This window comes from Hordeum vulgare, chromosome 7H (genome assembly GCF_904849725.1).
Source record: "Hordeum vulgare subsp. vulgare chromosome 7H, MorexV3_pseudomolecules_assembly, whole genome shotgun sequence".
NCBI lineage: Eukaryota > Viridiplantae > Streptophyta > Magnoliopsida > Poales > Poaceae > Hordeum > Hordeum vulgare.
The window spans coordinates 32,421,952-32,449,107 of NC_058524.1; the positions used below are offsets into that span (position 1 = coordinate 32,421,952).

A 27,156-nucleotide genomic window follows, 5' to 3' on the forward strand; every position below is an offset into this window, starting at 1 on the left:
CTGGCGACGGGGCAGGAGAGAGAGGAACGAGGGAGAGGGGATCGGGGAAGGAAGGAGACGAGGGAGATGGGGTCCCGGTAGGGCAGGGGGAGCTGGGCCTGGGCCAACTCGGCTGGGCCTGCTCCCTCCCCCTATTGTTTGTTTTTTTGTTTTTTTCTAAAAACAGAAAACACATTTAAAGAAAAAGATTAAAAGAATAGAAAAATGCCTTTTTTTGCTCCTATGAAAATTAGACCACAACTATAAGAAATAGTTGGGCATTTTTAAACGAATAAAAAAAAGATAAAATATTTTTTTAAAGAATAAAAGAAACCTATTTTATTTAAAGAATAAAATAAAAGATCTTTAAAAGAGAAAAGAAAATGAGACGGCTTTAAAATAAAACATAAGGAGAAATAAAATAAAACCCAAGGGTTGCCCCCACATTTAATAAAAAGACCTTTTAAAAAGAAGACACATTTTTTAAAGGGGATAAAGCGGAAACTTTAGCAAAACCACAAAAATGAAAAGAGAGGGGAGAGAAGGTTTTAGGTCCGCGGTGCAACAGGGCTTTGAGGTGGCTCTCACGCACCCACTCTCATCACTCCAAAACAACGCCACTCACAAAGCACTAACACCCAATAACACGGCAACAAGCAACACCTACAAAACACAGTTGACATGATGTCATGCATGATGCGATGATGCAAACTAAATGACGATGCAACGAACGAAATAAAATAAACACACGACGGAAACGGAAATAAAGGGGAATCTTCTGAAACGTCGGTCTCGGGCTGTCACAACCACCCTCGTCGCCACCACTCATCTAGCCGTCACCGCCATCGACGCATTCACCACCAGCATTGTTTCCACACTTGCCATCAACAGTATAGATCGAGACCCGCATCCTACCCGTGAGGGCTCAACACTAGGCTATCCTCGCTAGCTCTCTATGATGACGATCGAGGGGATGCAAGTGGCGAAGTAGAAGAGTGTCCTAAGCATCGATGCACAATGGCAGAGCTAGAAGCCCAACTCTAGGCGGGCTGGGCGGGCCAAAATGGAAAAATAACCAGTGGGTTGGTGTTCTATGGCCCAATAGTAAAAATAAATGCATACAAAATAGAAAATGTTGTGCGGAACATGGCAAATCCGGCCTTGCTGTAGGTTCGCCATTGTCGATACAAATAAACTTCCATTGATGCAGTAGAGAGGTCCAAGACGTATTTTAGGCTTCCCCAAGCCTTTGTCGGAAAGACAAAATCATTTTACATGGTCTATAAGCTCCACAAGGAGATATGAGATAAAACAACATTGGTCACATCATCTTTTACATGAGTATGCAATGATTCGATAGGTCATCCAAGGAATTTGGAAAATTAAAGCAATACTATAAAAAAACAGCAATTATCTTACAGAAATTAGAAGGGGTGACAAAATCAAAAACAAATTGTTGTAAATTCCTTAACTTAAGAAAGGGAAAAAAATATAGATAAGTAACATAAAAAAGACGAGATTGGACCTCCCCCTACATGTTTAATTTCTTCTCCTATACAAAAACTAGCAAGACCCACTCCATTGGTAATTCCATCAATAATGCCCATATCAAAAAAACTCCATTAGTTAAGTTACCCTCTTATACCGAGGGTGAAAACCCTTGTATAGAAAATATATATATACCACGATTATATGAGCAACTGTATATTTTTTTACTTGTTTAAAAATTCTTTTTTAGGATTTCTTTTGTAAAAAGAGTTTATTAAATCCAAATTCTGAAAAAAAGAATAAGCGGATCCATTGAACACATTCGTCCCCAACATAGAAAATACAAGTCGGGTCTTTGATATTGCCACATTTGGACAGCTAGCTTATCTCGGGTTCAAGCTTGTTATTCAAGAACAACCAAAAAATATATACAAATTTGAAGGATTCTGTATTTTCCAAATAGAATCTAATACAAGTGAATGTGAGATACCACCAAAAATTAATCATATGTAATAAATAGGAACTAACGGGGTAAATTTCCAGCACATTCAGGCCAGCAAACAGGACAATCTTACTTCAGAATGAAAAACCACTAACTCACCAACCAACATGAGAAATTCTCCAAGAGGATATATGTATAACTATTGTCATCCGGTTTTCATATATTATTTTTGTTAGCACGGTATAGCCAAAGTCGCTCATAAATATAAACATACACTCACCTTTATTAATGTATATGTATTCTACCGTATGAGCACCTTCCAGAGTTAAAGATCGAACCATCAACGCCTAGAACCAAATTGCAGCAACCAGTTGGATTCTAATCCGAACCAAAATCAGGCGCCAAGTATCCCACATGTGGTAATTGCGAGAAACACAAATGCACACAAACTATGGGCATGAACCAGATTGTGTCAGCAGTATCCAATATTTTACCGTTATGCCAAACTTCATGTGCCTAATTTTTTTATTGAGTCAATTAGTTGCTGGTTCTTCACGAGCAGGAGAGATGGGGACGCCGGACCTGGCGGGAAAAGAAGCGGGCTCACTATTTAAGAGCAACTCTAACAAATGCATTAAAATCATTTGCGACGTTGAAATGTTTTTTAACCCGCGGTAGCGCGTCCATTCCAGCCGGCATCGCAATAATATTTCTCACCATACTATATTTACAACGCTAGAGCCTATAATAAATAGGTCCAAACAATATTTACAACGCATAATAAATAGGTCCAAACAATTCTTTGCCGACGTACTATATTTACAACGCTAGAGCCTATAATAAATAGGTCCAAACAATATTTACAACGCATAATAAATAGGTCCAAACAATTCTTTGCCGACGTACTATATTTACAACGCTAGAGCCTAGTCCAAACAATATTTCTCACCGTAATAAAACAAACTAATAATAAATAGGTCAACTATTATTACAACTCAAGTAAATAATTTATTCCTTAATACAACAAATAGTTCAATAATATAACATGAAACACGCAACATCAAACTAATTTTGATGGTGTCTTCGGTATTGAGAGCTCTCAAATTTTTTGGATCAAACACTTGCATAATTTCAACAGTAAAGTGTTTGACACACATAATAAAAAATGACCGGTGATTGAGACGTTTTCTGGAGAGTTCTCATATTTTATTTCGGGATGTATCTAAGGTTCATCTAAATGAGACTTAACCACTCATATGCCACTTGATTTTCATGAAGATTGGTGCATGCTTTTTATTTTTTATATTTTATTTGATTACTTAAATAATGTGTGAGAGTTAGATGAGGCTTTGTCAGTTCTCACCTACTCCCTCCGTTCCTAAATATAAGTCTTTTTAGACATTTCAACAGGGGACCATATATGGAGCAAAATGAATGAACCTACACACTAAAATATGTCTAAAATATGTCTATATACATCCGTATGTAGTTTTCTATTGAAATGTTTAAAAAGACTTATATTTAAAAACGGAGGGAGTAGATGAGAGTAAGCAAATTCGTTTCTTTTATTGAAAAAATGAAAAATGTATCCAAAAAATCCTATTCTAGTACTGAGAGAGGCTAGTACATTCTTTAAAAGAGAGAGAGAGAGGGGGTAGGACAACGATTTTAACAGCAGCCGTCCACGCAGGCAACGCAGCTCACATGCGGCTCACGGCGTGCTGCGCCGTGCCGGTGGCCCCCAGCTCACAGCACCGGGGCGCCGCAAACCCGAGCCGCTCGGCGGTCGCCGGCTTGAACACGGCATCCGGGTCGGCGTCCACCGCGTCGGCGAGCCGCGGCCACATCCTGGCGGTGACCAGCCAGGACCCGTCCCCCGCGGGGCTCCGGATCACCGTCATGGCCGCCGACCCGAGCCGGCCCGGCCGCACCCACGGCATCACCAGCCGCGGCCGGCCGAACCCGAAGTCCCCCTCCACCCTGAACGGCACGAACGCCGACACCACCAGCGCCGGGCTCCCCGTGCCCAGCCCCACCGCCTCCGTCCACTTGCCGCCCTCCGCGAACACCCCCTTGCGCGCCTCCATCCAGTCCACCAGCTCCTCGTACCGCTCCTGCCGGAACACCTCCGCGATGGCCGCCGCGGCCATCGTCGCCACGTCGGCGAGCGGGGCGGTCCGCACCGTGTGCACGGCCGCCTCCCGCGACGCGTAGGTGACGACGTTGCCGAGGTAGTTGTTGACGTGTGTCTTGTTGTACTTGGCCGGGTCGAGGCGCCGGCGGCCGTCGACTAGCCACGCCATGCGGCAGCGCGTGTCGGAGCCGCCCACGGCCGCGGCGAGGAGCTTCCAGACGTGTGCGGAGAGGGCCTCGAGCCGCGTGGCGCGGCGTTCGGGGCCGCTGGCCGCCGCGCGGAGGCGGTCGACGTCTGCGGCATCCACGACGTAGTTCCGGCGCACGAGGGCGGCTGCGAGGAGGGCGTTTGGGAGGTTGGCCGGGTCGTAGCGCACGAACTCGGCGTCGAGCGACGGGCTGTACCGCGGCGGCGAGCGTGGCCGGAAGAGGGAGGCGCGGTCGTGGTGGGGCTCCCACGAGAGGCCGCCCCCGACGAGCATCTCGGCCCAGGCATTGGGCAGAGTAGTGAGGCCGTGGCCGTCGACGAGCAGGTGGTCGGTGCCCCAGGTGAGCGAGAACCCGCCGCACGCGAACCGGACGAGCTGCAGCGACAGCGCGAGCCCACGCTCGAACGGCACCTGGATGCGCCCGAGCGAGGCGTCAGCGTCGGCGAAGTCCACGTCGGCGAGCTCCGCGCCGGCGCGCGCCACCACGAGCTCGGCCCCCGCGTTGCCGCACACGACCTCCGGCACGCCGGTGGACGCGTTGGTCACGACGCGGCCGGCGAAGGGGTAGAAGCGGGAGAGGAAGGCCGGGAGCGCGGCGCGCGCGGCCGCGGCCACGGCCGGGAACCCCGCGGCGGGGGGCGGGTAGACGGCGATGAAGAAGACGTGGAAGGAGCCGAGGATGAGGTCGAGGTTGGAGACCGGGAGCACCGCCGGGATTCCCCGCGGCGGGTCGGAGGCCTGGACGAGCGCCCGGGAGACGACCTCGACGGCGACGGCGGGGCGCTCGGCCGGCGGCATCACGTAACCTACCGCGCTGACGGACGTGGCGCGGGGATGGACTCGTAGGTAGGATACGAGCGAGCGGTGGCGAGAGCACGAGGCGGGATGATGGTTGGTCAGATCGCAGTTGGACTCGTCTTGTTTTGGAACGCGGCAGTCGGCACGTTGCGTTATGACCAACACTTTCGGGAAGAAGAAGAGAAAAATTGGCAGGCAGATCATTTTCATCTTCCTTTGGGCATTTTTTCAATGCGAAGTAGACTCACCGATGTGACAAGCCATCCAATACATTTTCGACATCTTCAACAATGCAGAATTGGATGCTGGCCATGTGCGCAGCACCTAGTTCTGGCACGTCGGTGAAGGATAGTACTACTACTATACGAGGTAAACTCCAGATGGTAGGGGCGTTTAAAGGCGCAGGGAGTGCCCTTTGTTTAGCTTGGAGACAGGCCGGCTGAGGTCATACCAGTCCAAGAGCGGCGGCTGTTGCGAGCTAGCTGCTCCTCGTCTTTGACCTGGCGTACGTACATGCAGCTGGTATACAAAATACCATGATGTTTACAAAAAAGTTATGGAGGGTACGTTATTCAACAACTTTTTTTTTGCCTGGATTAAAATTATTGTGGTGTCCAAGAAAAAAAATTTGTTTTAAAACACCCCTTTATAAATTCTCTCTAATGAGCCCGATAACTATATCCCCACAAACCTGATAGTCGTAGTACCTATATTAACCCCCAAAAGGTTAGTGTAAATATATCATCGGTAACTTTTTATCTCTACTATTAAAGGGGATCTGCCGTCGTTGTGATGGTTCGACCAGCGATCCCCCTTTAGCGCTAAACCTTCCCCCTCGCTAGCATTGAGTTCCATCGATTTTTTTTCCATCGATTTTTTTCCATCCCTCTAAAAACCAATCCGGTTCACATGAAAAAACACACTGTACCTCCCCACCTCGTGGTCATCAAACACATCAACGCACGCACGACTCGTCCATCGTTGAAAACCACCCACGCACGCACGCCTGCCTCGCCTGGTCGCCCCCATCACCTCCCTCGCCTGATCGCCGTTCCTGGGCCTCGCTTGGTCGTCGTTCGCCCGCCATCGCCTCCCTCGCCTGATCGCCGTTCGTGGGCCTCGCCTGGTCGCCGTTCGTGGGCCTCGTCTGGTCGCCGTTCGACCGCCATCGCCCATCCCCTGATCGCCGTTCGTGGGCGCCGCCTGGTCGCCGTTCGCCCGCCATCGCCCATCGCCTGATCGCCGTTCGCCGCAGCAGAGGAGCACCTTGCCGCGCCTGGTGCTGCCTCCCTCGTCATCTCGTCATCCTCTATTCGGCTACAACTCTTGTCCCCGCCAGGTGCGTCTCATATTTTTTCTTGTTAGGCTACAGGAAGGGAATGAGAGGAACGGTAAGAACAATTGTTTATCAAAACACAATAATGCAAGAGAGCCAGCGTCCATCTTCAAAATAGGATAGCGAAAGAAGAAAAAGCAAGCTATGTAGTATGGCGATTCGGTCACAACAATCATAGGTTACATGTTCTCAGGTGTCATCTCAAATCACACGCATTAAGCACCTATAGAAAAGCAACGCAGCAGATAAATCTAAGAAGGGCATGACAACGTCACACCGTCAGCCACCGAAACCACCACATGAATGCCCCAGAGCATACCGGTACCAAAATTCCAGGAAATGGCCGAGTCCAAGGCAGGCAGCTCCCAGCCTCCGCGCCACAGGTGCCCCAGATCATAAGGGCGGCACGTCGGCGTCGACGAGGTCGTTGGTGCCGCGGACCTGGTCAGCACAGGCGAGCCTGACGAAGACGATGAGCGGCTGGTCGGCATCGAGCGGTGCATCTGCGTTGGCGAGCCCCGCGAAGACGACGAGCCGCTTGCCGGCATCGAGCAGCGCGTCGGCGTCGGCGAACCAGTTGGCGCAGCGGATCGCTGACTGGCATCGAGAAACGCGTCGGCGTCGGCGAGCCCGTTGGCACCGCCGATCTGGTCAGCGGAGGGAGGAGGATTTGGTGGCCGAGGATGCTGGTAGCTTCATCTGCCTCTTCGTGCTCCATCTGCCTCTCTGTGCTCCTTCGGCACCGTCGATCTGGTCAGCGGAGGGAGGAGGATTTGGTAGCTGAGGATGCTGGTAGCTCGTTGTCTTGGTGCTCCGTCTGCCTCTTGGTGCTCCTTCCACTGGATTTCAGGTAACTGCCCACACACGGGATTTTACAAGCGGAAAATATTACCGATTGTATATTACTTAACACTGGCATTATACAGTTGTAATAATTTACGTTTGTAAGATTTCACCGACAATCCAAACGCGGCCTAAGGAGTGGCTGTACGGTGAGGATAAGTTTTTTTTTAGTGTGTAGGTGGGAACAAGATGGTTTGTCTCGCTTTTGTTTATAAGCTTAAAATGTCATTTATATGTTTATATATTTATATGTTTCATTTTTGTGCATAAGTTCTTCAACTAATGGATTCCGATGATGTTTTGAAAATGTCAGACTCGCATAGGAATTGATGTAACGATATCATCAAGTTGTACTCAACCACGAGATGAGATGCATACAAATAATTGTTTTTTTTATATGTTGTTGTACATGATAATACAAAAGGTATATTTTTAGACTTCCTTTGTTTCAAAATGTAATATGTATAGATTTTTTCAGTTAAACTTTGCAAATTTTGACCAATTTTATTGAAGAAACTATTTACATCTATAATACCAAAATATCAAATATGAAAATACATCTTATAATTTATCTAATGGTATATGTTTGGTATTCTAAATATAAATGTTTTTCTTCACAAACTCGGTCAAAGTTTGTGGAGTATATGCAAAAAACTATCACATTACACGCGTTGATCACGGAAAACTACCTCTTTTTAATCTTTCAAAAAACTACCACAAAAGTGGTACCTTGTTTGAAAAAACACAAATGACGATGTAATTTAGAATTAATGTGGTTTATAATAGGTTGGAACCGCTCCTAAACAAACCATTTGTTGACCATTTGTTTGACTGTAAACTTACATGTCGGTCCCACATGTAATTGTGCTCTCTCTCTCTTTCTCCCTTATTTTTTCCTTCCTTTTCTTCCCTGACCACTCTCCTCCCCCAGCTAGCACCACGCCACGCCCGCCGCCGGCACCACCAGGCCATGGGAGTACCACACACCAGGGCCGACCACCACCAAGCCATGGGGAGCTGGTCGGGCATGGCCCCACCCGCCATGGCTGCGGCGGCCCTCCAACAGCAACTTTGAAACGGCTCGGACACCCTCCAACAATAACTTTGAAACGGCCCGGGCGCCCTCCAGCACGAGTGGGTGGGAGCAGCTCAAGCATGGGAGGGAGTAGCGATGAGGGGCGGCATGCAGTAGCAGCGGCGAGTGGCGACAAGTTGCCGCGGCATGCATCAACGAATGCAACGGCCAGTGACTTAGCTCTGATGGGTGTGTGACCTAGCTAGCTTCGTCCGGCCGTGATCGCGTGAGCTGGTTAGCTCCGGCTAGCCATGGTACACACGTGAGCTAGCTAGCTCCGACTGCTATGCCACGTGCAACAGCCGAAAAGAGTACGGGCCTGTGGACCGCCGTGCCTACGAACATGTATTCAATAATAAAACACTCGTCTAAAATATCTAGAGTCCATGCTATTATTTTATCAAGTAATCTTTTCATATCATATTTCATATGTCGTGCCAACGCACGGGAATTTAACTAGTATAAATAGCATGGTAACTCAGACATCGCAGACCTGCTAACTTATACACCGAGGCTATGGTAACTTTAGGAAACCAGGGGAGGGGGCTTGATGAAATATACCCCGGTATTTTTTTGTGTGAATAGCATGATAACTCACACATTGCTGACCTGATAACTTATGTATCCCAGTCCTGGTAACTTCGACGATCGGGGGGGGGGTGATGAACACTTTTGTGAATAGCATGGTAACTCACACATTGCTGACCCGATAACGTATGTAGCCCGGTCCTGGTAACTTTGGTGATGGGAGTGGGGGTGAGAGTTGATGAAATATCCTCTCCGTAGGTTTTGTCTCAATAGCATGGTAACTCACACATCGTAGACGTGATAACTTATGTACCCCGGTCCTGATAACTTCGGCGCTGAAGAGTGAGGACGGGTGGAGTTGCTGAAATATCTCCTCAGTAACTTTTAGATGAATAGCATGGTAACTCATAATTGACACAACTGGTAACTTATCTATCCTCGTCCTGGTAACTTTGACGACTAGGGTGGCGGCTGTGAGTTGATGAAATATCCCCTCACTAACTTTTATGTGAATAGCATGGTAACTCACACATCGAGACATGATAACTTATGTACCCCAATCCAGGTAACATCGGCGAAGAGGGTGCGAGCGGGGAGTTGTTGAAACATATCATATTAAATTATGTGCACATAACATGGTATTTTACATCTCGAAGAGATGATAACTTATGTGCACCCCATGATAACTTTAACCGAGTTTGCACTATAGAACATTTTCAAATTTCGAAATAGGAAATAGTCTAAATAGTGAGAATCTACAATGACATCATCTTTTTATGTGCTCTAGCACATTTGCATGTGGAGAGAATGTTGTAGAAGCCATTTTTATGCTCCGGTAATTTCCATGTAAACAGAATGGTAACTGACGTACCACATAGGTGATAACTTATTTAGCCTAGGTCTGATAACTTTTGACCCAAAAATAATAATTATCGAAACATATCAACATGAGACTCAGTTTTGAAGGTCTCGTAGCGACGAATCTTTTATGTGAAAACGGTTTTTCAATCGGACCAATGGTTTTGAGCTACAAAACATTTTAAAGTTTTGTTTCTAATGAAATTTTTGCTCACATCAGCTTTTGTTTTTTCTGCATGCAGCTAATGTCCAAATCCTGCATACGCGTAGAGTAAGTCCTTGCATGCGCAATTAATAAGGGATTGGAAGAGGTGTTTGGATGTATTGCTTAACTTCCGAACAGTCAGAAGTTAGCAAAGTCCTTAACTGATAGGAATTTTTTTAGAAGATACCTAAAATTCGGCCTGACTAGTCTTTTACGTACTTTAATACCTTTTATTTTATTAACGAAATTACCATAGAACAATTGATTTAGGGTTTCAGTTCAAAAAGAAAAGAAAAAATAGTCTTTTACGTGGTCTCACATGTACTCTTTATCTTGCATGACCCGAAGTAATTTGAGACCTATCTCTTTTTTTTACACAGTCTGAACCGTCCTTTTCTTCTCCTACTACGTCACCAGTCTCCTTGTACGTGTATTGCTCGGACTCTCTTGTTTTTTAGAAAATTTGCTCGGACTCTCTTTTTTCAGCGTGCACATACTCTTTTAGTTGGCTACCATAAATTCCAATGTTACCTTATGTATGAGGTGTCGGATAGATTCTTTAATACTCCCTCCGTCTCAAAATAAGTGTCGCAACTTTGTATTAACTATAATACAAAGTTACACTAATTTTAAGACACTTATTTTGGGACAGAGGAAGTATGAGAAAGCATATCGGTTGGATAAGAAAGGCGTTGCGCGCGACATGTTGGATAAAAAATTGCTTTCTGCAACACAGTAATATATGCATGTACTGTTTCAATAGGAGAAAGCCATATACCGGTTGGATAAAAGAAGGTGTTGTGCGCAACACGTTAAAAAAACTGTTTGTATGCCATTCAATAATATAAGTAAGTTACATTACATCTTTTATTAGATCTCAGCCGTTAATACAAAAGATTAACTATCAAGATATATCGATTGGGTGTTGTGCGTGACGTGTTGGAAAAAAATGTGCACCATACGATAACATACTGCACCTCAGCCGTTAACACGTGTTGGATAAAAGAGGTGTTGCGCGTGACGTGTTGAAAAAGAATGTATATAACGCTACATCTTTTAGATTTCAGCCGTTAATACAAAAGGATGAATAAGATAATTTGTTTGTGTGGACGAATATTGAGGGCCCTTATCCTCTTTGCCTGCTGGCCGGCCTTGAATGAATGAACGAAAGAGTCCGCGGCCACCACGACGCGTGCGCTTCGCTCCTGCTATAAATAGCCGGATTACGACCTGGGTACGGCATCGTCAACTCCACGGACGACTCGGGACCTTGCCTGAGCGCCGCACGCCGGCCCTGAATGAACGAAAGAGTCACCGGAGACCTTGCAGGCGTGCGAACCATGGACGGGAAGAAGCAACGGTCGGTGCTGAACCTGCCTCTTGGCTACCACTTTGCGCCGACGGAGGAGGAGCTCATCGTCCACTACCTCCGCCGGAAGATGGACGGCCACCCACCGCACCTGCCCATCTTCAAGGACGTGCCCGTCATCGACTACCGCCCGGAGCAGATCACAGGTACTCTTAGTCTAGTCCTCACACACGATGATGCATGGTGATCGAGTTAGTTCTGTTTCTTCTTTCTTGTGTTGGGTTGATCTGGAATGCGAGCTTTAACAAAACGGCGGAGACCGATCGGTTTTGATGGGTGTTTGCAGAGGAGTTCAGGGACTCCGGTGAGGACCGGTGGTACTTCTTCACCAAGCGGACACGCAAGTACGCGACGGGCTCACGGCCGGACCGGACCACGCCCGCCGGGGGGTACTGGAAGGCCACCGGTCCTCAGAAAGACATCTTCACCGGCGGCAAGAAGCAGGTTGGGCGCAGGAGGGCGCTCGTGTTCTACTACGGGCCGGATGACAAGACCGACTGGAGCATGTACGAGTACGAGAACATCACGTCCGAGCAAGAGGCCAAGGACAAGAACGTCGACAAGGTGGATGGTGCTCATCTTGATCGATCGCCTTCGTTCCTGTTTTATTTTTCGCAGGCCGACGAAAGTAATTAAGTACGTAATACCTAATGCTATTATCTGTTGCATTGCATGCAGCTTGGCGAGTGGGTGCTGTGCACGATACAGAGACAGAAGACCCAGCCTGCAGGCAGCGACGGCGACGACACGATGAAGGGGGGCGGCAGGAAGAGGAAGGGCAAGAATGTGATACCCGACAAGGCGGACGGCAGGAAGAGGAAGGGCAAGGATGTGGTGCCTGAGCCTGACAAGGCGGGCGGCAGGAAGAGGAAGGGCAAGGATGTGGTGCCCGACAAGGCGGGCGGCAGGAAGAGGAAGGGCAAGGATGTGGTGCCGGAGATGTCGTGGCCAGAGGAAGGAGATGAGACGGGAATGTTGGAGTTGGAACAAGCCAGCTCCCCCAACAAGAGACTACAAATAATGCAGCAGCATGATGAGCCGCCACCGCCATGCCCGCAGACGATGATGCCAGCACAAGACTGTGACTACGGTCCAGGCATCGTGCCACCATCGCAGGAACCACCGCCACCGCCACCGCCATGCCTGGAGACGATGGTGCCAGCACAAGACTGTGACTACGGTCCAGGCATCGTGCCGCCATCGCAGGAACCACCGCCACCGCCACCGCCATGCCCGAAGACGGTGATGCCAGCACAAGACTGTGACTACGGCTTTGATCATGAGTCCATGTTGCTGCTGCTGCAATTTCAGATGACGCCTCCAGTTCTAGGAGTAGGATACGACAACTACGGCATGACGGGGTACCAGCCGGCCACCAGCTACGTAGATGACGCGGCGGGGCCTCTTGGGGCTTTCAGTTACGGCGGCAGCGGCGCTGCACATCAACCGGCGGGTCACCTGAACTACGGTGGGTACGCCGGCGGTCATCCTGGTGGCCTTTTGGGCACCTGCAACAACACATATACTTACCCGCAGTATTACTCATACGCCGGAATGAACCAGTTGGTCACCAGCAGCAACAGCACATACACTTACCAGCAGCAGCATTCACATGCCGCCGGAACCAACAAGTTGGCCCCCGGCAGCAGCACATATACTTACCAGCAGCAGCATGCACACACAACGGCAGATGGAACCAGCAACAGTACAAATAGTTACCAGCAGCAGCAGTCATGCGCCGCGGGAGCCAACAAGTTGGCGTTGGTCATGGGAGCGATGAGCATCGGCACTGGTCAGGGGAGCGATGTGCAGCCACAGGTAGAGCTGTGAGACCCGCGGCAGGAGCCTAGAGAATAGATTTGTCGGGTGTTAGGGGATATAGAACTTCCAGCAGAGAGCACTCACTAGTAGTCGTCGTCAACTCACAAGTTGGCATTGGTCAGGGGAGCGATGTGCAGCCACATGTAGAGCTGTAAACCCCGCGGCAGGAACCTAGAGAGTAGATTTGTCGTACCGTTAGGGGATATTGGACGTGCAGCCAGTAGAGAGCACTCACTAGTCGTCCTTAACTCGCCGTTAGGGCAAGTATTACTAGTTTAGTACGCTTTAGGATTGTTCGGAGAAAAAGTTCGTCAAAACATATTCGTATGAGATCTAGTTTGAAAGTTCATCTGCTTCCACTGTCTGTATCGTACACCTTTCAGCTTCATCTTTTTTTTCATTTCGTTAAACGGAAAGTGAGTCATGTGACCAACCATGCATCTAAAAACACCTTTCAGTTGCTGGGATGTTCACGGTCTAATCAACGGCACACACAAAAAGGCTTTCAAATCTCTGATGATGCTAGTCTGTTGGGCTATCTGGAACGAGAGGAATGCTAGGGTTTTTTGGAACAAGGCATCTATGCCTTCCCATATTGTGACTTCCATTAAGTCAGAGGCACAATTATGAAGGAAAGCGGGAGCTACTCCCTCCGTTCCTAAATATAAGTCTTTTAAGAAATTTCACTAAGAGTCTACATACGGATCAAAATGAATGAACCTGCACTTTAAAGTATGTCTATATACATTCGTATGTAGTCTAGTAGTGAAATCTCTAGAAAGACTTATATTTAGAAACGGAGGGAGTAAGTTTTTTGGGTGCATTATCCCAGGAGGATAAGTATTTTGAATCTTTCATTTTGGCCTGTGTGGCCATCTAATCACAATTCTGTGCTACTTTCTTTTTGATTAATGCATGAGGCAAATCTTTTGCCTCCGTTTCAAAAAAAAAAAAACATGAACGCTGAAACAGTCAGGACCGCAGTAGGACGGTAGCTGTTTTCGAGCAAGAAAGATTTGCGCAATGACATGTCCAAAAGCCCGAGACTATCCCATCATCTGAGATACTAACCCTGCTGAAATTCGAAAACAGAAAGTTTCTTAAGTGATGGGTAACTAAGTACTCCAAATCCTCCGGCACAGGACATATGCACAGCTCCTGGTCGTCATGTACTGAGCAATGCTACACATACATAAATTTACATAGATTTTATAAAGAGGTGGATTTTGATTGGAGATTAAGGAGAATGAGGGTCACACCTTTCTTAAAAATCAGGGAATAGTGGTTAGTTAAAAAGAAAGAATACTAGTACCTTATGTAACTCTTTATATGTCTAGCATTTTTGTCATGTACTTCAATAAAAATGTAAAACGTTCCCGCGTGTCCCGCCTGTCGCATACATAGCATATGATCCGGCTCCATCCAGTAGGCTCTTCTTACACCTACGCGTATATGTTGGTGTGCCTTGGCCAGTTTTTTTAACTGCACGACCGTTTTTCTTTTTACACTTGTCTCTAACTCTCTATCTTAGCCGTGTCATTTCTTTCTATCGTCCTTTTTTGTAATGAAAAACGTTTTCCTTCGACGGGTCGACGGAAACAACGTGTCGGTCGCTCGCTGCCCACGCGCGTATGGCCATGCAACATTTTTCCATGTGGTGATCGTTTAAATTTGCTATAACCGGTGTCCAAATTTGCTACATTTGTCCACTAAAAAAGCTGCATATACATTTGGTTGCAACCTCGGTTCGTCGGATTTTTTGCTACAACCGGTTTTTTTTTTGCTATAGCCGTGTTAAATTTTGCTACAACCGGTATCATTTTTTGCTATAATCATTCACTAAAAAAGTTGCATACACGTTCGTCAGAGTTGCAACCCGACTTCACCGGATTGTTTTGCTACAACCCTTATTTTGTTTTGCTACCACGCATCATCAGCTTTGTTTTTTTGTTACGATCACGTTGATATATTTTTGCTACTACTATATTTTTATTTCAACCATGAACGAAAATTGATGCATCGTAAAGATCTAATGGTGTGGTCCGCGTGCTGACGGATCGGACGGCCCGCACGCGGCCAGCCGAACGAATCGGCTGGCGCGCCGGCGCAGAACACTTCCCATAAAGAATACAAACTAAGACTCCAAATGTTACAGCCTAGAGGCAGTTACATGTGCAGGTGATGCTTAATGATAGCTGGACTAGTCCTCTTGCCCAAATTGATCACCAGCTACGGGCAACCTTCTCAACATGCGTCAGGAGATTCGAGATCCAGGGGTGTATCAACAACTCCAAAACGATTTGATGAACCTACGAAGGCTCAAGGGCAACGCCTAGCTCGATGTGTGATGAATTATGAGTTTTTATTTATTTAGCTATTTTAATTTGTATTGATTTATTAAACTATTTTTGATTTACATTGATTTCTATGATGAACTATGTAATAAAAAAATAAAGGGTATGTTCAATTTATACCGAAATACACCGAATATGAATCAAAAGTGGGTCAATTTATACCGAATATGGGTAGAAATCAGCGGCTGGAGCGGACGGCAGCGAAACCGAGCCTCCGCCCCGACTTTTCCGCCGACGCTGCCCAGACGACGGAATTTCAGGCCCCTCACGGGCGAACGACAGCGAAACCGAGCCTCCGCCCCGATTTTTCCGCCCACGCTGTGTTGGGGAACGTCGCATGGGAAACAAAAAATTTCCTACGCGCACGAAGACCTATCATGGTGATGTCCATCTACGAGAGGGGATGAGCGATCTACATACCCTTGTAGATCGTACAGCAGAAGCGTTAGTGAACGCGGCTGATGTACTGGAACGTCCTCACGTCCCTCGATCCGCCCCGTGAACAATCCCGCGATCAGTCCCACGATCTAGTACCGAACGGACGACACCTCCGCGTTCAGCACACGTACAGCTCGACGATGATCTCGGCCTTCTTGATCCAGCAAGAGAGACGGAGAGGTAGAAGAGTTCTCCGGCAGCGTGACGGCGCTCCGGAGGTTGGTGATGACCTTGTCTCAGCAGGGCTCCGCCCGAGCTCCGCAGAAACGCGATCTAGAGGAAAAACCGTGGAGGTATGTGGTCGGGCTGCCGTGGAAAAGTCGTCTCAAATCAGCCCTAAAACCTCCGTATATATAGGTGGGAGGGAGGGGACCTTGCCTTGGGGCTCAAGGAGCCCCAAGGGGGTCGTCCGAGTCCAAGGGGGGAGGACTCCCCCCCCCCCAAACCGAGTTGGACTTGGTTTGGTGGGAGGGAGTCCCCCTTCCTTCCCACCTCCTCCTCTTTTTTTTTTCTTTTCCTCTTGATTTTCTTTGCTTGGCGCATAGAGCCCTTTTGGGCTGTCCCACCAGCCCAGTAAGGGATGGTGTGCCACCCTCAAGGCCTATGGGCTTCCCCGGGGTGGGTTGCCCTCCCCCCCCCCCCCCCCCGGTGAACTCCCGGAACCCATTCGTCATTCCCGGTACATTCCCGGTAACTCTGAAAACCTTCCGGTAATCAAATGAGGTCATCCTATATATCAATCTTCGTTTCCGGACCATTCCGGAAACCCTTGTGACGTCCGTGATCTCATCCGGGACTCCGAACAACATTCGGTAACCAACCATATAACTCAAATACGCATAAAACAACGTCGAACCTTAAGTGTGCAGACCCTGCGGGTTCGAGAACTATGTAGACATGACCCGAGAGACTCCTCGGTCAATATCCAATAGCGGGACCAGGATGCCCATATTGGATCCTACATATTCTACGAAGATCTTATGTTTGAATCTCAGTGCCAAGGATTCATATAATCTCGTATGTCATTCCCTTTGTCCTTCGGTATGTTACTTGCCCGAGATTCGATCGTCAGTATCCGTATACCTATTTCAATCTCGTTTACCGACAAGTCTCTTTACTCGTTCCGTAATACAAGATCCCGCAACTTACACTAAGTTACATTGCTTGCAAGGCTTGTGTGTGATGTTGTATTACCGAGTGGGCCCCGAGATACCTCTCCATTCACACGGAGTGACAAATCCCAGTCTTGATCCATACTAACTCAACTAACACCTTCGGAGATACCTGTAGAGCATCTTTATAGTCACCTAGTTACGTTGCGACGTTTGATACACACAAAGCATTCCTCCGGTGTCAGTGAGTTATATGATCTCATGGTCATAGGAATAAATACTTGACACGCAGAAAACAGTAGCAACAAAATGACACGATCAACATGCTACGTCTATTAGTTTGGGTCTAGTCCATCACGTGATTCTCCTAATGACGTGATCCAGTTATCAAGCAACAACACCTTGTTCATAATCGGAAGACACTGACTATCTTTGATCAAGTGGCTAGCCAACTAGAGGCTTGCTAAGGACGGTGTTTTGTCTATGTATCCACACATGTAAATGAGTCTTCATTCAATACAATTATAGCATGGATAATAAACGATTATCTTGATACAGGAATTATAATAATAACTATATTTATTATTGCCTCTAGGGCATAATTCCAACAGTCTCCCACTTGCACTAGAGTCAATAATCTAGCCCTCATATCACCATGTGAATTACATTGTAATAAATCTAACACCCATACAGTTCTGGTGTTGATCATGCTTTGGCTGTGGAAGAGGTTTAGTCAGCGGGTCCACTACATTCAGATCCGTGTGCACTTTGCATATATTCACGTCCTCTCCCTCGACGTAGCCGCGGATGAGGTTGAAGCGTCGTTTGATGTGTCTGGTCTTCTTGTGAAACCGTGGTTCCTTTGCTAAGGCAATGGCACCAGTGTTGTCACAGAACAAGGTTATTGGATTCAGTGCGCTTGGCACCACTCCAAGATCCGTCATGAACTGCTACATCCAGACACCCTCCTTAGCCGCCTCCGAGGCAGCCATGTACTCCGCTTCACATGTAGAATCTGCTACGACGCTTTGCTTGGAACTGCACCAGCTTACTGCACCCCCATTAAGAATAAATATGTATCCGGTTTGCGACTTAGAGTCGTCCGGATCTGTGTCAAAGCTTGCATCGACGTAACCTTTTACGGCGAGCTCTTCGTCACCTCCATACACGAGAAACATCTCCTTAGTCCTTTTCAGGTACTTCAGGATATTCTTGACGGCTGTCCAGTGATCCACTCCTGGATTACTCTGGAACCTACCTGCCATACTTATGGACAGGCTAACATCCGGTCTAGTGCACAACATCGCATACATGATAGAACCTATGGCTGAAGCATAGGGGACGGAGCGCATATGCTCTCTATCTTCATCAGTTCCTGGGCACTGAGTCTTACTCAATCTCGTACCTTGTAGAATTGGCAAGAACCCTTTCTTGGACTGTTCCATTTTGAACCTCTTCAAAACTTTATCAAGGTATGTGCTTTGTGAAAGTCCTATCAGGCGTTTTGATCTATCCCTATAGATCTTAATGCCCAGAATGTAAGCAGCTTCTCCTAGGTCCTTCATAGAGAAACCTTTATTCAAGTAATCTTTTATGCTCTCTAAAAACTCTACGTCGTTTCCAATCAGTAATATGTCATCCACATATAATATTAGAAACGCCACAGAGCTCCCACTCACTTTCTTGTAAATACAAGATTCTCCAACCACTTGTATAAACCCAAATGCTTTGATCACCTCATCAAAGCGTTTGTTCCAACTCCGAGATGCTTGCACCAGTCCATAAATGGATCGCTGGAGTTTGCACAGCTTGTTAGCATTCTTAGGATCGACAAAACCTTCGGGTTGTATCATATACAACTCTTCCTTAAGGAAACCGTGAAGGAACGCCGTTTTGACATCCATCTGCCAGATTTCATAATCGAAAAATGCAGCTATTGCTAACATGATTCTGACGGACTTAAGCATCGCTACGGGTGAGAAAGTCTCATCGTAGTCAACTCCTTGAACTTGTGAAAAACCCTTTGCCACAAGTCGAGCTTTATAAACGGTCACATTACCGTCAGCATCCGTCTTCCTCTTAAAGATCCATTTGTTCTGAATGGCCTTGCGGCCCTCAGGCAGTACCTCCAAAGTCCACACTTTGTTCTCATACATGGATCCTATCTCGGACTTCATGGCTTCCAGCCATTTGTTGGAATCTGGGCCCACCATTGCTTCTTCATAATTCGCAGGTTCATTGTCGTCTAACAACATGATCGATAAGACGGGATTACCGTACCACTCTGGAGCAGCACGTGGTCTCGTCGACCTGCGTGGTTCGACAAAACTTGAACTGGAGTTTCATGATCATCATCATTAACTTCCTCCTCAATCGGCGTCGCAATGACAGAGGTTTCCCCTTGCCCTGCGCCACCATCCAGAGGGATGAGAGGTTCGACAACCTCGTCAAGTTCTATCTTCCTCCCACTCAATTCTCTCGAGAGAAACTCCTTCTCGAGAAAAGCTCCGTTTTTAGCAACAAACACTTTGCCCTCGGATTTGAGATAGAAGGTGTACCCAACTGTCTCTTTTGGGTAACCTATGAAGACACACTTTTCCGCTTTGGGTTCCAGCTTTTCAGGCTGAAGCTTTTTGACATAAGCATCACATCCCCAAACTTTAAGAAACGACAACTTTGGCCTCTTGCCATACCACAGTTCGTATGGTGTCGTCTCAACGGATTTTGATGGTGCCCTATTTAAAGTGAATGCAGCTGTTTCTAATGCATAGCCCCAAAATGATAACGGCAAATCAGTAAGAGACATCATAGATCGCACCATCTCTAATAGAGTACGACTACGACGTTCGGACACACCATTATGCTGTGGTGTTCCAAGCGGTGTTAACTGTCAAACAATTCCACATTGTCTTAAGTGAGCACCAAACTCGGAATTCAGATATTCACCCCCACGATCAGACCGTAGGAACTTGATCATCTTGTTACGATGATTTTCCACTTCACTCTGAAATTGCTTGAACTTTTCAAATGTTTCAGACTTGTGCTTCATCAAGTAGACATAACCATATCTACTTAAATCGTTAGTGAAGGTGAGAAAATAACGATATCCGCCGCGTGCCTCCACGCTCATCGGACCACACACATCGGTATGTATGATTTCCAACAAGTCACTTGCACGCTCCATTGTTCCTGAGAACGGAGTCTTAGTCATCTTGCCCATGAGGCATGGTTCGCACGTGTCAAGTGAATCAAAGTCAAGTGACTCCAAAAGTCCATCAGCATGGAGTTTCTTCATGCGCTTTACACCAATATGACCTAAGCGGCAGTGCCACAAAAATATGGCGCTATCATTGTTAACTCTATCTCTTTTGGTCTTTATGTATATGCGTATCGTTATCAAGATTCAATATGAACAATCCTCTCACATTCGGTGCATGACCATAAAAGATGTTACTCATAGAAATAGAACAACCATTATTCTCTGACTTAAAAGAGTAACAGTTTCGCAATAAACAAGATCCAGATATAATGTTCATGCTCAACGAATGCACTAAATAACAATGATTTAAGTTCATCACTAATCCTAACGGTAACTAAAGTGACACTGTGCCGACGGCGATTGCATCAACCTTGGAACCATTTCCTACGCGCATCGTCACTTCATCTTTCGCCAGCCTTCGCCTATTCCGCAGTTCCTGTTTCGAGTTGCAAATATGAGCAACAGAACCGGTATCGAATACCCAGGCACTACTACGAGAGCCGGTTATGTACACATCAATAACATGTATATCAAATATACCTGATTTTTCTTTGCCCGCCTTCTTATTTGCCAGATACTTGGGGCAATTGCGCTTCCAGTGACCCATACCCTTGCAATAGTAGCACTCCGTTTCCGGCTTAGGTCCAGCTTTGGGTTTCTTCGTCGGATTGGCAACAGGCTTGCCGCTCTTCTTCGAATTGCCCTTCTTGCCTTTGCCGTTTCTCTTGAAACTAGTGGTCTTATTCACCATCAACACTTGATGCTCTTTACGGAGTTCAGACTCTGCGACTTTCAGCATCGCAAACAACTCGCTCGGAGACTTGTTCATCCCTTGCATGTTGTAGTTCAACACAAAGCCTTTATAGCTTGGCGGCAGTGATTGAAGGATTCTGTCAGTGATAGCTTCTTGCGGGAGTTCAATCCCCAGTTCAGCTAGACGGTTTGAGTACCCAGACATTTTGAGCACATGTTCACTAACAGATGAGTTTTCCTCCATCTTGTAAGCATAGAATTTATCGGAGGTCTCATACCTCTCGATCCGGGCGTTCTTCTGAAAGATAAACTCCAACTCCTGGAACATCTCAAATGCTCCATGACGCTCAAAGCGACGTTGAAGTCCCGGTTCTAAGCCATACAAGACTGCACATTGAACTATTGAGTAGTCCTCCTTACGTGCTAACCAAGCGTTCTTAACATCCTGATCAGCCGTAGCGGGTGGTTCATCTCCTAACGCAGCATTAAGGACATAATCCTTCTTCCGAGCTTGTAAGATTAGCTTAAGATTACGAGCCCAGTCTACAAAGTTGCTTCCATCATCTTTCAACTTAGCTTTCTCTAGGAACGTATTAAAATTCAGGATGACTGTCGCGTGAGCCATGATCTACAACACAAATATATTCAAAGTGGACTTAGACTATGTTCAAGATAATTAGAGTTTAACTTAATCAAATTATTCGCTAAACTCCCACTCAAAAAGTACATCTCTCTAGTCATTTGAGTGGTTCATGATCCACTTACACTAGCTCAAGTCCGATCATCACGTGAGTTGAGTATAGTTTCAGTGGTAAGCATCCCTATGCTAATCATATCATCTATATGATTCATGATCGACCTTTCGGTCTCATGTGTTCCGAGGCCATGTCTGCACATGCTAGGCTCGTCAAGCTTAACCCGAGTGTTCCGCGTGCGCAACTGTTTTGCACCCGTTGTATGTGAACGTTGAATCTATCACACCCGATCGTCACGTGGTGTCTCGAAACGACGAACTGTAGCAACGGTACACAGTCGGGGAGAACACAATTTTGTCTTGAAATTTTAGTGAGAGATCACCTCATAATGCTACCGTCGTTCTAAGCAAAATAAGGTGCATAAAAGGATTAACATCACATGCAATTCATAAGTGACATGATATGGCCATCATCACGTGCTTCTTCATCTCCATCACCAAAGCACCGGCACGATCTTCTTGTCACCGGCGCCAGACCATGATCTCCATCAACGTGTTGCCATCGGGGTTGTCGTGCTACTCATGCTATTACTACTAAAGCTACATCCTAGCAAAATAGTAAACGCATCTGCAAGCACACACGTTAGTATAACGACAACCCTATGGCTCCTGCCGGTTGCCGTACCATCGACGTGCAAGTCGATATTTCTATTACAACATGATCATCTCATACATCCAATATATCACATCACATCATTGGCCATATCACATCACAAGCATACCCTGCAAAAACAAGTTAGACGTCCTCTAATTTTGTTGTTGCATGTTTTACGTGGTGACCATGGGTATCTAGTAGGATCGCATCTTACTTACGCAAACACCACAACGGAGATATATGAGTTGCTATTTAACCTCATCCAAGGACCTCCTCGGTCAAATCCGATTCAACTAAAGTTGGAGAAACCGACACTTGCCAGTCATCTTTGAGCAACGGAGTTACTCGTAACGATGAAACCAGTCTCTCGTAAGCGTACGAGTAATGTCGGTCCAAGCCGCTTCAATCCAACAATACCGCGGAATCAAGAAAAGACTAAGGAGGGCAGCAAAATGCACATCACCGCCCACAAAAACTTTTGTGTTCTACTCGAGAAGACATCTACGCATGAACCTAGCTCATGATGCCACTGTTGGGGAACGTCGCATGGGAAACAAAAAATTTCCTACGCGCACGAAGACCTATCATGGTGATGTCCATCTACGAGAGGGGATGAGCGATCTACGTACCCTTGTAGATCGTACAGCAAAAGTGTTAGTGAACGCGGTTGATGTAGTGGAACGTCCTCACGTCCCTCGATCCGCCCCCCGAACAATCCCGCGATCAGTCCCACGATCTAGTACCGAACGGACAGCACCTCTGCGTTCAGCACACGTACAGCTCGAGGATGATCTCGGCCTTCTTGATCCAGCAAGAGAGACGGAGAGGTAGAAGAGTTCTCCGGCAGCGTGACGGCGCTCCGGAGGTTGGTGATGACCTTGTCTCAGCAGGGCTCCGCCCGAGCTCCGCAGAAACGCGATCTAGAGGAAAAACCGTGGAGGTATGTGGTCGGGCTGCCGTGGAAAAGTCGTCTCAAATCAGCCCTAAAACCTCCGTATATATAGGTGGGAGGGAGGGGACCTTGCCTTGGGGCTCAAGGAGCCCCAAGGGGGTCGGCCGAGTCCAAGGGGGGAGGACTCCCCCCCCCAAACCGAGTTGGACTTGGTTTGGTGGGAGGGAGTTGTCACGCCCAAGATGCGACCCTATCCTCAATTTGGCACGAGGGCCTCGTCAGGGATAGAAGCGCATCTCGTCGTGTCGCAAGAATGGATATCGTTACAAGTACATGTACTGAAAAGATGAGATATATAAAGGGTTGGCTTACACTCGCCACAAACTACATCAGAGTCACATCAGTACATTACATAATCATCAAGAGTAAGAGCAGGGTCCGACTACGGACGAAAACAAACGACAAAAGAAGAACGACGTCCATCCTTGCTATCCCAGGCTGCCGGCCTGGAACCCATCCTAGATCGATGAAGAAGAAGAAGAAGCAACTTCAAATGAACAATCAACGCGCTCACGTCGAGTAACCTTTACCTGCACCTGCAACTGGTGTTGTAGTAATCTGTGAGCCACGGGGGACTCAGCAATCTCATTTCCAAAGGTATCAAGACTAGCAAAGCTTAATGGGAGAGGTATGGTTAAGTGGTGAGGTTGCAGCAGCGACTAAGCATATATTTGGTGGCTAACTTACGAGTACCAGAAGTAAGAGGGGGAAGAACTACGCATAGCGGACGTGAACTACAGATGACCACATGAATGATCCTGAACACCTACCTGCGTCAGACATAACCCCACCGTGTCCTCGATCGGAGAAGGAACTCACGAAAGAGACAGTCACGGTTACGCACGCAGTTGGCCAATTTTAATTAATTTAACTTCAAGTTATCTAGAACCAGTGTTAAACAAAGCTTCCACGTTGCCACATAACCGCGGGCACGGCTTTCCGAAAGATTTAACCCTGCAGGGGTGCTCCAACTAGTCCATCACAAATTACCACAAGCCGCATAGAAATCCTCAATCACGAAGCTCGCGATCTCGTCGGATTCCCTAGTGGAAAACCTCAACTCTGAGTTTACCCAAAGAATCACCGGAATCCCGATGCACAAGATATCTCGTCAAAGGTAAAGCTAATCCAGCAAGGCCGCCCGACGTGTCGACGATCCCGATAGGAGTCGCGTACCTCGTTCTCAGGACACGGCGGATGAGCTAGACGTCGGGATCGCTAAACCTCCGGGTGACCAGAGGGGCGCCGGACATCGCTCAGGTGGGACCAACACTCATGAGGAGCACTGGCCCGGGGGTTGATTAGATTATCCTCGGGGTCCGGAAAGTCCCTATGCAATTTTATTAGGTGTTTAGGCAAATGTAGTACCAAAGTTGGGCCCTGCCAGACCAGCTTTAATCTAAAACGAATTATCAAGGGGGTCCCCATAACAACCCCGATCGTGTTAGGAGCGCTCAATTATGGACCATAACACCGGTAGCCGAAACTAAGGGGGCAAAGGTGGAACAAAACACCAGGCTAGAAAGGCCGAGCCTTCCACCTTTTACCAAGTATATAGGTGCATTAAATTAAATAGCATTAAATATGGTGATATAACAAGGAAACCATGCTTTGCATGGAAGCAGCTGCACCTGCAACTAGCAACGCTATCAACAGGGTTAAGCAAGCAGTAACATAGCCAATCAGTGGTTTGCTAGGGTGAACAGGTTGATGGTTTCATGGCATTGTAGAGAGGCTGTTATTTAACAGGTGGTAGGCAACGAGACGTAAACGATAGCAACGGTAAAACTAGCATGGCAATGATAGTAATGGTATCTGGGGAAATGATCATCTTGCCTGAGATCCCGCTTGGAAGAAGAATGACTCCGCGAAGCAGACGAACCGACGTAGTCGAACGGGTCCTCACATCCGACACGCTTGCGGAACTCTATCGAGACGAAGCAAACCGGAAACACGCATCAACACACGATATACACCACACGATGCACGACACATATGATGCATGAGCTACTGACTACATGCAAGTCACGGCATGACATTTCACACAATCAACACTACACTTTAAGTGAAGTTCAATATGCACGAGTTGCATATTGACGAAACTCCACGTTAATTATTTAGTTCACTCCCGGTTATCTACACGGCAATATTAATGTTGTCAAACATGCGAGAGGTGAAGCGGAAATTAAACTACCTATCTAGGCATTTTAAATAAGGTCGGAAATGACATATAGCACCTCCGAAACGACCTCATATGTTACTTTATAATTCTGTCCAGATTTGAACTAATGCATTTAATTGGTTTTCAAACAGCAAAACAAATAGGTTCACGTGATTCTACGCGTCAAGGCAAGCAACCTACACGTAAAGAACATCTCCAACGGAGCTACGGATCAGAAGATACAAGCACCGCAAGATATGATGGCATGAATGCGATATGTGTGCAACGACGGCTACGAGCACTTCAAAACAAACAACCAGCAAGAGGAAATGAATCTACACAAGATTCTAAGCAAGTCTCATGTAGGACACGATCAAAACGGGGCTGCGATTCAAAAACTACGAGCAAAACAAGAAATGACTGCAATCTGCCTAAAACAGCCACATAGCAACTTCTACGCCCCACAACTACGGCTACACAACTCCGATGAGCTCAAGCAAAGCATGGCATGAAAGAGGGCAAGACGCACTACTACAAACAACTAACAACTACTAGCATGGCACCAAGGAGCACTAGGAAAAGAAGACACAAAATGGCATCTTACGCACTATTTCAGACTTAGTGAAAATAACACCTTCTGAAAGTGCACTTTTCAGCCTGAAGCAATATAGACAGCAGCAAAACCTACAGTTATAGGACTCCAAAAGGCATGAAACTTAACAGCAAGCTAGAGAAACATAAGGGGAACAACTAACTCCATTGGGCCAACCCCAAAAGAGCTACAGATCACACGATACAAGCAAGACAAGACAGCAACAAAATAATAGCAGAATCCAGACTTAGAAATATTTCAGCTCCTCTGAAACAGCACTATTCAAGCAACTTGAGAGCAAGCAAACAACACCTAAACATGCATTTCTATTGCAGCTAAAAATACCAGGGCCTAAACAAAACACACAAGATCAACTCCCTAGTTGACAACTAATTCAAACGAGGCACGGAATAAATCCTACGAATTAAACAAAAGGGCATCACGGCAAAATATTTCGCGAACTAACTTCCTCAAAAGCTAAAACTAATTGCACAGAAAAATCCATGCGATTTATCTACCCCGACAACATATATAATATGTGGGGTTTGCAACACAAAATAACGCCACACAATAATGCGGGAAAATACCTCTAAACGGGAAAATAAACTACCGACAAAACCCTACACGGAAAAATACGAGTGACCGCGCTAAAATACGTAGAAATATGGTCCCTAAAACATGGACATTAAATCTATGGCATACGGGCAATCCGTACACGCGCGAAAAATAACTACGGAATGGGTCCTAGCTAAACAGCACGTAAAACGAGGCATTAGGCACTCTAAACAGAGGTAAACAAATATGCATGTTGGATAAACGTGTTCTACTCGCGGAGCTACCCCAAAACGATATAAAGATCACCTCGATCCGACTAACGGAACAAAAGTTACGGGCGTTTTAATATTCGGCTAAAATCTGGAATTTATTAAATTCCGAAAATTACTATTGACTAACGGGCCTATCAAGGGGCGCAATCTAACTAAACATCGCACTGGGCGGAGGGATAGGCTTGCTGGCTCACCTGCGTGGCCACTTGGGCCGATGGAACTCGCGAGCTGGGCCGGCCGCGGGGCCCACTGGCGGGCACTGGAGATCGGAGCGG

The 27,156-nt window shown here is 46.8% G+C and overlaps 2 protein-coding genes across 2 annotated transcripts; one reads left to right on the plus strand and one right to left on the minus strand.

Moving 5' to 3' along the window:
- Positions 1–3,456: 3,456 nt before the first annotated feature.
- Positions 3,457–5,449, minus strand: LOC123410406 (coniferyl alcohol acyltransferase-like). Its single transcript, XM_045103345.1, has one exon. It carries the CDS (start codon positions 5,257–5,259, stop codon positions 3,610–3,612), a length of 1,650 nt encoding a protein of 549 aa, XP_044959280.1. The 5' UTR covers positions 5,260–5,449; the 3' UTR covers positions 3,457–3,609.
- A 5,705-nt stretch (positions 5,450–11,154) lies between these two features.
- Positions 11,155–13,380, plus strand: LOC123410979. Its single transcript, XM_045103899.1, has 3 exons — positions 11,155–11,409; positions 11,550–11,827; positions 11,942–13,380. Exons 1-3 carry the CDS (start codon positions 11,193–11,195, stop codon positions 13,091–13,093), a joined length of 1,647 nt encoding a protein of 548 aa, XP_044959834.1. The 5' UTR covers positions 11,155–11,192; the 3' UTR covers positions 13,094–13,380.
- Positions 13,381–27,156: the final 13,776 nt, after the last annotated feature.